The sequence below is a fragment of the Chiloscyllium plagiosum genome, chromosome 8 (assembly GCF_004010195.1).
Source record: "Chiloscyllium plagiosum isolate BGI_BamShark_2017 chromosome 8, ASM401019v2, whole genome shotgun sequence".
Taxonomy (NCBI): Eukaryota; Metazoa; Chordata; class Chondrichthyes; order Orectolobiformes; family Hemiscylliidae; genus Chiloscyllium; species Chiloscyllium plagiosum.
In genome coordinates, this window is record NC_057717.1 from 87,697,638 (window position 1) to 87,707,251 (window position 9,614).

At 43.4% G+C, this 9,614-nt stretch overlaps 1 protein-coding gene across 1 annotated transcript in view; it reads right to left on the reverse strand.

The window, feature by feature from the left end:
- The window catches only part of LOC122552160 (serine/threonine-protein kinase N2-like), a 122,039-nt gene that overhangs the window by 49,009 nt on the left and 63,416 nt on the right, over positions 1-9,614 (reverse strand). The window contains exon 3 of the mRNA XM_043694680.1: positions 4,359-4,513. Within this exon, the coding sequence (XP_043550615.1) occupies positions 4,359-4,513 (155 nt within the window). The remainder of the gene's footprint in view (positions 1-4,358; positions 4,514-9,614) is intronic.

Below are 9,614 nucleotides of genomic sequence, written 5' to 3' on the forward strand. Positions count from 1 at the left end.
ACAGCCGCAACATGACCTCCCAACTCCTGTACTCAATACTCTGACCAATAAAGGAAAGCATACCAAACGCCTTCTTCACTATCCTATCTACCTGCGACTCCACTTTCAAGGAGCTAAGAACCTGCACTCCAAAGTCTCTTTGTTCAGCAACACTTCCTAGGACCTTACCATTAAGTGTATAAGTCCTGCTAAGATTTGCTTTCCCAAAAGCAGCTCCTCGCATTTATCTGAATTAAACTCCATCTGCCACTCCTCAGCCCACTGGCCCAGCTGATCAAGATCCTGTTGTAATCTGAGGTAACCTTCTTCATTATTCACTACATCTCCAATTTTGGTGTCATCTACAAACTTACTATCTATACCTCCTATATTCACATCCAAATCATTTATAAAAATGACGAAAAGTAGTGGACCCAGCATCAACCCTTGCGGTATGCCACTGGTCACAGACTTCCAATCTGCGATTTCATTGTTGGTGGAGGCAATCCTGAGGGACAGGATGTACATGTATTTGGAAAGGCAAGGACTGATTAGGGATAGTCAGCATGGCTTTGTGTGTGGGAAATCATGTCTCACAAACTTGATGGAGTCTTTTGAAGCAACAAAGAGGATTGATGAGGGCAGAGCAGTAGATGTGATCTATATGGACTTCAGTAAGGCGTTCAACAAGGTTCCCCATGGGAGACTGATTAGCAAGGTTAGATCTCATGGAATACAGGGAGAACTAGCCATTTGGATACAGAACTGGCTCAAAGGTAGAAGACAGAGGGTGATGCTGGTGGGGGGTTGTTTTTCAGACTGGAGGCTGTGACCAGTGGAGTGCCACAAGGATCAGTGCTGGGTCCTCTACTTTTCATCATTCATATAAATGACCTGAATGTGAACATAAGAGGTACAGTTAGTAAGTTTGCAGATGATACCAAAATTGGAAGTGTAGTGGACAGGGAAGGCTATCTCAGATTATAATGGTATCTTGATCAGATGGGCCAATGGGCTGAGACGTGGCAGATGGAGTTTAATTCAGATAAATGCGAGGAGCTGCATTTGGGAAAGCAAATCTTAGCAGGACCTATACACTTAATGGTAAGGTCCCAGGGAATGTTGCTGAGCAAAGGGACCTTGGAGTTCAGGTTCATAGCTCCTTGAAAGTGGAGTTGCAGGTAGATAGGATAGTGAAGGCGGCATTTGGTATGCTTTCCTTTATTGGTCAGAGTATTGAGTACAGGAGTTGGGAGGTCATGTTGCGGCTGTACAGGACATTGGTTAGGCCACTTTTGGAATATTGCGTGCAATTCTGGTCTCCTTCCTATCGGAAAGATGTTGTGAAAGTGGAAAAGGTTCAGAAAAGATTTACAAGGATGTTGCCAGGGTTGGAGGATTTGAGCTATAGGGAGAGGCTGAACAGGCTGGGGCTGTTTTTCCATGCAGCATCAGAGGCTGAGGGGTGACCTTATCGAGGTTTATAAAATCATGAGCAGCATGGATAGGGTAAATAGGCAAAGTCTTTTCCCTGGGGTCGGGGAGTCCAGAACTAGAGGGCATAGGTTTAGGGTGAGAGGGGAAAGATATAAAAGAGACCTAAGGGGCAACTTTTTCCACACAGAGGGTGGTATTTGTATGGAATGAGCAGCCAGAGGAAGTGATGGAGGTTAGTACAATTCTAAAATTAAAAAGGCATCTGGATGGGTATATGAATAGGAAGGGTATGGAGGGATATGGGCCAAGTGCTGGCAAATTAGACTAGATTAGGTTCGGATATCTGGTCGGCGTGGACAAGTTGGACTGAATGGTCTGTTTCCGTGCTGTACATCTCTGTGACTCTTTGACTGTAAGTAGCAGATGATGAGTCTTTTCCCCAGGGCTGAGTGGTCAATTACTATGGGACACAGTTACAAGGTTCATTGCTGAGGGGTGGTGATGGCAGTGAGTGGTTAGGTGTTTAAAAGAGATGTGCAAGACATGTTTTTCACTCAAAGGAGTGCCTGGAACACGCTGCCAGAGGAGGGGGTGGAAGCAGGAACAATAGCAGCATTCAAGAATCACCTGGACGAATACATGGATAGGAAGGAAAGAGAGGGATACCGACTCTGTTAGTTTGAGGCTGGAAGGGCAGTAAGTGTCAGCGCAGGCTTGGAGGGCTGAATAGCCTTGTTCTTTGTTCTTTCTAATCGTCAATGAGGTTTGTCTGGCTGGAGTGCTCTGTGGAAGCAGTGCTCTCTCTTGGCTATGTTCTGGGTCCCCTGCTGTTGCTATAAATATCAATGATTTGGATATACATGCAGGGGGCGGGCTCCAGAAGTATGCAAATTATACGTAAATAAGCCCTGTGGTTGATAACACCTAAGAAAGTTGCAGACTACAAGAAACTAACAATGTATGGTTCAGGTAGGCAGGAAAATGGCTAATGGAATTCAGTCCAGACAAGTTCAGGTAATGCATCTGGGAAAGGCAAAGGTGGCAAGGGTCCCGTTCTGGAGTCCATTTGCAAGTGGATCTGTATGCAAGTTAATCCACAATGCAGGAGGACATAAAGTAGTTGTTCATAATGTACAAGAAATGTTCGCCTATCAAGTCCTTAAATGCCTGTGCGGGAACACAGTTCTCAGTACAAGACTTTGCAATTTGGACCTTGTAAATCAAGGACCCCCTATACAGAATAAACATTCAGATGCCAAAAGTGGAGGGGAACAAAGTCATCTGGTCCGATCCCTGAAAGTCACAGGACAGCTGGGCAAGGAGGCAGTTGGGGTATTTTCCTTGAATGTCTGACACCTAGAATAAAACAGCATTGAGGTTACACAAGGACGGTTTGCAGTATTACTTAGACCACTCTTAAAAATATTGCATAGAGTTCTGATCTGCACAAAGTGACTGAAAGAGGCAGCTGCTTGAGCAACTCCTGGGGCTAGCTGCTAGATAGACAGTTGATTGCATTTGCCTTTGTTAACAGTGTGGGAGGGTCATCAAGTGAGGTGTTAAACACCTACTGAGGTGTTTAAAGTGCTCTGTTCAGCAAAGCACTTGGAAATTCCTAGTATGACCAAACAGAGTCAACATGGTTTTCTGAAAGGAAATGGTCTTAACAAATCTACTCAATTTAAAGGGGGAAACAAAATATATGCATTTGAAAGGCACTTGACAGGGCTGCAGCATCATGGACTGGGGTAATATACAAGGGAAAAGGTACAGGATTTGTTAAGGGTCAGGAAACAGAGTGTGGAACAGACTGCTCAGCTTTAGGTTGGCAAGATAACAGGTCTCAAAGAGCAGGGTCTGAGGCCTCAGCATTTACTAACTTTTCAGTGACCGAGGTTTCAAGATCGAGTCTTATTTGTGCATGATAGAAAGTATTCTTGGAGAATCTGAGGTTCCTTGCCCTAGGGGGCAGTGGTGCGCAATTCTTTGCGATCACAAGCTCGAGACTGATGTATTTTTTAAACAAGGAAGTCGAGGGACATGGTGCTTGAGTAGGAAAACGGAGCTAAAGCTACAGAATCAAAAATCACCACAGTCCAAGAAATGGCAGAAGTGAATGCAAGGGGCGAAATAGCCTAACTCAGTCTCTGACATTCTACACGCACTGGAATGACCTGATGGAGGTTTATAAAATCATGAGGGGCATGGATAGGGTGATTAGCCAAGCCCAGTATAGGAGAGTCTAAAATTGGAGGGCATAAGTTTAAGGTGAAATGGGAAGGATTAACAAGGGACTTAAAAGGGCAACCTTTTCATGCAGAGGGCGTTGCGTGTATGGAAGTGGTGGAGACTGGTCCAACTATAACATTTAAAAGGTTAGGTATATGAATAGGGTGGTTTTAAGAGTGATATGGGCCAAGTGTTGGCAAATGGGACTGGATTGGTTTAAGATATCTGTTCGGCGTGGATGAGTTGGCTGAAGAGTCCATTTCCAGGTTGTATAACAGTTTGACTCGAAAATGATGAGTGGCCTGTTTCTGGTCTGTGGATCCAATGTATTGTCTGCTTTTGAAAATTCAACCTAACAAACCCAAGTCAGCAAACTGATTGAGAGGAAACACATGCAACATTTGTGAAGTTAAGGTCCCAATTACATCAGCTGAACAACTCTTACCGAGCATCACAGCAAACTCAACAGGCTGAATGGTCTATTTTTGTTCCTGTTTCTAATTAGCTCCAGTAAGATCTCTTCCAGCATTCCAGAATACCAAAGTCATTTTCCTTTCTCTATTCACGCCCCAAAATAAATTGGAGTGATTGTTTCAAGCTTAATGGTTCTGAACTAAGTTGTGTGTCATGTGTTGTCAAGTGGCCAAGTGCAGCTTTTCACCCATATTTTCCAACCATAGCCAATAACATTCTCATGGCAATGTTTCCCTCACCTTCACAGGTGCACCAGAGTACATCTGGATCATATTCTCAGCTCCTTGCTTCACCTTCATCTCGATATTAAGCTGTTTCTCTAATGCCACAATCCGATTCTTGTTGGCAGTGGAACGAGCCTCCCTGCTCACAGTACCAGGTGACTGAGGTTCATCTACATGAAAAGGAGAAAACAGGGCAATCAGATCGTTCATGACCGGATATCACTCAACTGCGACAGAAAACACATGCAGAAAAAAACTCTCCAACTGACAATCAAAAGCAATGAGCAGCTACACATTGGAGCTGTCCGAGGCTCTAGACATCATGATCGAATAGAATTCCACAGCAGGTGACTGTTCAATCCACTGCACCTGAGCTGGTACCTGGAAAGAGCCACCCAGTTAATACCACACTGCCATTGCTTTCCCTAAGTACTGTAAATTCCTCCTTTTTAAATATCAATGCCAATCATTTTGAAAAGGGACAATTTAATCTGCATTTGCCACATTTCAGGAAGTGTGAACATGATTACAACAACTGTGGAACAATCATTCATCTATTTTTTGTGCCAATTTCCTGAAATATCTGTCCTGTGTTACTGACCAGGATACCACTGGCTTCACTGACATGACTGAACAACTCGAATGTTTCTCCCCATCAACCTTTTTTTCGCTCTGAGGAAATACCAACTCTCCCCACAGAACTAAATTCCCTCATCTCAAGTTCGAGTTGAACAAATATCCCCTGCATCCTCTCCAAACTAAAATGTCATGACTAAACTGGCCACACTGAGGCTAAATCTAAGATTAATAAAGGTTTAATGCAGCTTCCTTGCTTTTATATCCCACCCCTCCCTTCATAAAGTCCAGGCTCTTCTACATCTTTTTCACAGAATCTCTACAATGTGGAAACAGCCAATTAGGCCCAGCAAATCCACACCGACCCTCGGAAGAGTAACCCACCCAGACCCATTCCCCTGCCCTATTATTCCATATTTACCCCTGATTAATGCACCTAACCTACACATCCCTGAACACTGCGGGCAATTTAGCATGGCCAGTTCACCTAACTTTCACATCTTTGGACTGTGGGAGGAAACCCACACAGACACTGGGACAATGTGCAAACTCCACACAGACAGTCGCCCGAGGCTGGAATCGAACCCTGGTCCCTGGCGGTGTGAGGCAGCAGTGCTGACCACTGTGCTGCACTCCAATGTCTTTTATAACAACCTTATCAACTTTTCCTGCTACCTTCTAACATTTGTGTACATAGATTGCCAATGTTTGGAGAGTTTCTAATTTTATTGCTGCTTATCTCTGATTTCGTTGCTGGTACGTTCCGCTCTCCTCTCGCTGTGCCACATCCTCCCCCAACTGTGTTAGTTAACCTCTCAACAAGAACTCAAATCCAGTTTGCAGACACAATTTGCCTGTAATAAATCTCATATCCCCCCCCCCCCCGCCCACAAGTTCTCCCCACCACGAACTTTCATGTTTTGCCAACACAATTCCAGTTCAATGCATCCTCAGTCAGCCTTCCGAAATAAGTCACAGGAGAGTCTTGCTCCGCTGCTCACTCCACAGGATCTGCAAGTCTTGCCCATTTTAAGTATATATCCTATTTCCCTGCAACATCTGCCAGCACCTTTTTAGACAATAAAATGTTGATCATTCCAAATCAATACATTAAAACAAAATCCCATTGTCCCCCTGCTAACTTCCTTTGTTGAGTATTTTGCATATTCAGTCTCCTGCCTATGGCATTTTCAATAAACTCTGATAACCTTTTACCGTCTAATAACTTCATCTTCAGATGTCTTTCTTTTTTGCCCCATAGCAATTTAAGTTGGCTGAAGAGTCCATTCCAGGGAATGGGTCTGGGTGGGTTACGCTTCGGCGGGTCAGTGTGGACTTATTGGGCCGAAGGGCCTGTTTCCACACTGTAAGTAATCTAATCTAAAAAAAGTTTATTTGAAACCACAAGCTTTTGGAGCTCCCATTTCTTCCTCGGAGAGCTTGTGAGAGGGAATAGTTCGCACACAGAATTTATAAGTAAAAGATCAAAGGGTCATACACCTGATGTGAATATATTGTACAAACACTAGCTGCCTGAGGAAGGAGTGAGGCTCCGAAAGCTTGCGGTTTCAAATAAACTGCTGGACTATAACCCAATGTCATGTGATTTTTGACTAATAGGATCAAGATAATTAGTCCCTTAAACGTTGGCCCATAGACTTCCATCAACTGCCAAATGTATTTTACAGATTAGCCTACACATTATGTACAATGTGCGATGTCACAGTACCATATGACTCCATGCCAAAAATGGATTCCATCCATCCATCTGTATTTCTGTCACTGTGCAACTGAAAGTGAGCAGTATGGAAATATGGCCATAACATCTGTGATAGAGTGACAGAACCTCCTATGCACTCTGTTTGAAGAGTACTCTGATCATACTGCCAGCCACTTGAACTATACTACGTAGCAAGGTGCCATTTGAATGCTCTGCAGCGAAGGATTGGCAGGAATTGTCACAGGTCATAGAACCACCCGTTTGAACTACTTTGGAACTACCCTCTCCAGCCGCTTACAGCGGTGTTTAATTGTATGCAGCCCTCAGGGTCAATTTATGACCCACAGGCCAACTCTATCTGGACAGCGATAAGAATAAACACCCTGCATCCAACAAGCAAGCTCCCATTAAAACGCAGCAGAGAGTACTGTGGATACTAACACACAGCGTTCTGCTGGAACAAAAGGTACAGCTACTTTGTAATAGAACAAAAAAAAGCATTATTATGTTTGAACTGGGAACTAAAAGGTCATTTTGGGATGAGGCCAAGCAATTTCATTTGATCATGGGATAATGGTGTTGCTGGCCAGTATTTATTGCCTATTCCTAATTGTCTGGAGGAGGGCAATTTAGGATGGGCATAAATAATAATCTAGATTTGCTGGCTTCACATCCAGTTGCTGTCCCTCAGGAATCAGGGAGGATGGAATTGTGAGCCCTTGTTTTTCAGACATTTTAAAAGGGGGAGGAAGTGAAACGTGAAAGTGTCCTCCAGCTGTCAGTGTTGGTATCACAATCTGTTGACCAATTGAAAAACTTGCACCACAGGAAGACAAATTACAGAACTGGTGCACACTAAAGCACACTTAGATTGTTGCTTCCAAAATGCTTCAAAGGGTCTCCATTTATTTTAATTTGGTGGCAGGAGATTCCCAATCCAAGGCAACCACAACAGAAGCCCAGTACTCATCTGTGTGTCCCCACCATACTCAATTCCATGGTATGAACTCCACAAACATCCATCATGTCTGTATTCAACACATGGTCAAATAAAAACAAAAGTTTTGACACGTTCAAGGAACATCCCTTCAAATACCATGTGACTGGCAGTGGACGGAAGGCAATCCATCAAGTCCACTGTCAGCTTTCTGTTTCCCACCTTGAGTGGCGCTTTTTTCCCGCTAGGTTGTGAACTAAACAGAAAGAATAGCACAAGCGTTCCATCTACGGGCTAGACTATTCAGAGGAATCTTTTATCAATTACATCTGGATCAATGATATTAATAGGTGCCAGTTTCTAATTTATTTAATAACTACGTCATACTCCAAAACTTGAATATACACCCTTCCCTAATCTTTAACCTTATCCAGCCCGATGTTCCACCTGTCTACAGCCTCCTCTAGCCTTGACACACCTCCCTATCTCTATAATCCGCTCCAGTTCCTAAATATCTTACATCACACTGTAGCTCCCTCAAGCCCCAGCACCCCTCCTGCATCCATTACATACCACTTTGCTTCACCCGAGCTCCTAAAAAGGACCTTAAGTATGCACAGTACCAATCTGAGCCCATGCAAAGCACCTTTCAACTGTACAGGGTGTTGATGGGGCTTCACCTGGAACATAAGTACAAGGCTCAAAACTGTACACAAAGAAATTATAGGCATTGGAAGAGATTCGCTTGACTGACTCCTGGAATGAGGGGTTGACTTATCCAGATTATTTATTTGTTTATTCATTCAATGTTAGAAGAATGAGGGGTGATGTTACTGAAACACAAGATTCTGAGGGGGCTTGACAGGGTAGATGTGGGGTAGATGCCTCCAGCCCTGGGGGAAATCCCCACCCAGGGGATATTATTCTACAGCTCTCATTTAGAAACAATTTTTTTTTTTCCCCCAACAGGCAGCGAATGTCTTAAATTCTCTACTCCGGATATTTCTGGAGGCTAATCATAGAAGTATTTAGAGAGGAGATAGATAAGTTTTTGAAAGATTGGAGAGTTTAGGGCTATAATAAGCTAGCAGTAGAGAGGGGCTGAGGCATGTGGCAGATCAGTCATAATCATGTCTAATATTCAGGGTAGAGTTGAGGGCCAAATTAACCACTCCTAGTCCGATTTCTTTTCTTCTTTCTGAATGACAATATGTGACACATGGTATGCCACAGTGGCCTCATCTTTTACAACTTGTATAAGTAACTTAGATAAAGGAATATACGATTGCTAAATTTACCAATGACAGAAAGATAGGTCCGAAAATAAATTGCGAAGAGAAGACCACAAACTGGTTAAATACGCAAGCAAAGATCAGGCAAAAGCAGTTCAATATGGGAGGATGTTAAATTGTCCATTTTGGCTGTAAGAATGAAGAGGATGTGGACTGTCTAAATGGTGAGAGATTGCAGAGAGCTGAGATGGAGAGGGATCTTGGTGTCCTGCTACACGGTTAACAAAACATTAATCTGTAGGTACAGGAAGTAATTAGGAAAGCCAATAGAAAGTTTTGCGTCTATTACAAGGGAAACTAGTTAGAAAAGTAAGGAAGTTATACTTCAGTTATACAGGACACTGGTAGTACTGTGCACAGTACAAGTTACCTCATAAAGGGGAGGATAAAAAAGGATTGGAAGAGGTTCAGTGAAGGTTTGTGAGGCTAAACCCTGGAATGGAAAGGCTGTATTATGAGGAAAGGTTTGACAGGCCAATCTTATATAGGCTAGAGCTTCGATGAATAAGAGGCAACTTGATATAAACATAACAGCTTCAGGGGGTCTTGGCAGGGTCTATAAGGGATGTTTTAACTGAGAGTCGTAGAGTCATAGGGATGTACAGCATGGAAACAACTCTTCAGTCCAACTCATCCATGCCACCCTTAGATATGCTAAACTAATCTAGTCCCATTTGCTAGCACCTGGCCCATATCCCTCTAAAACCCTTCATGTACCCATCCAGATGCCTTTTAAATGTTGTAAT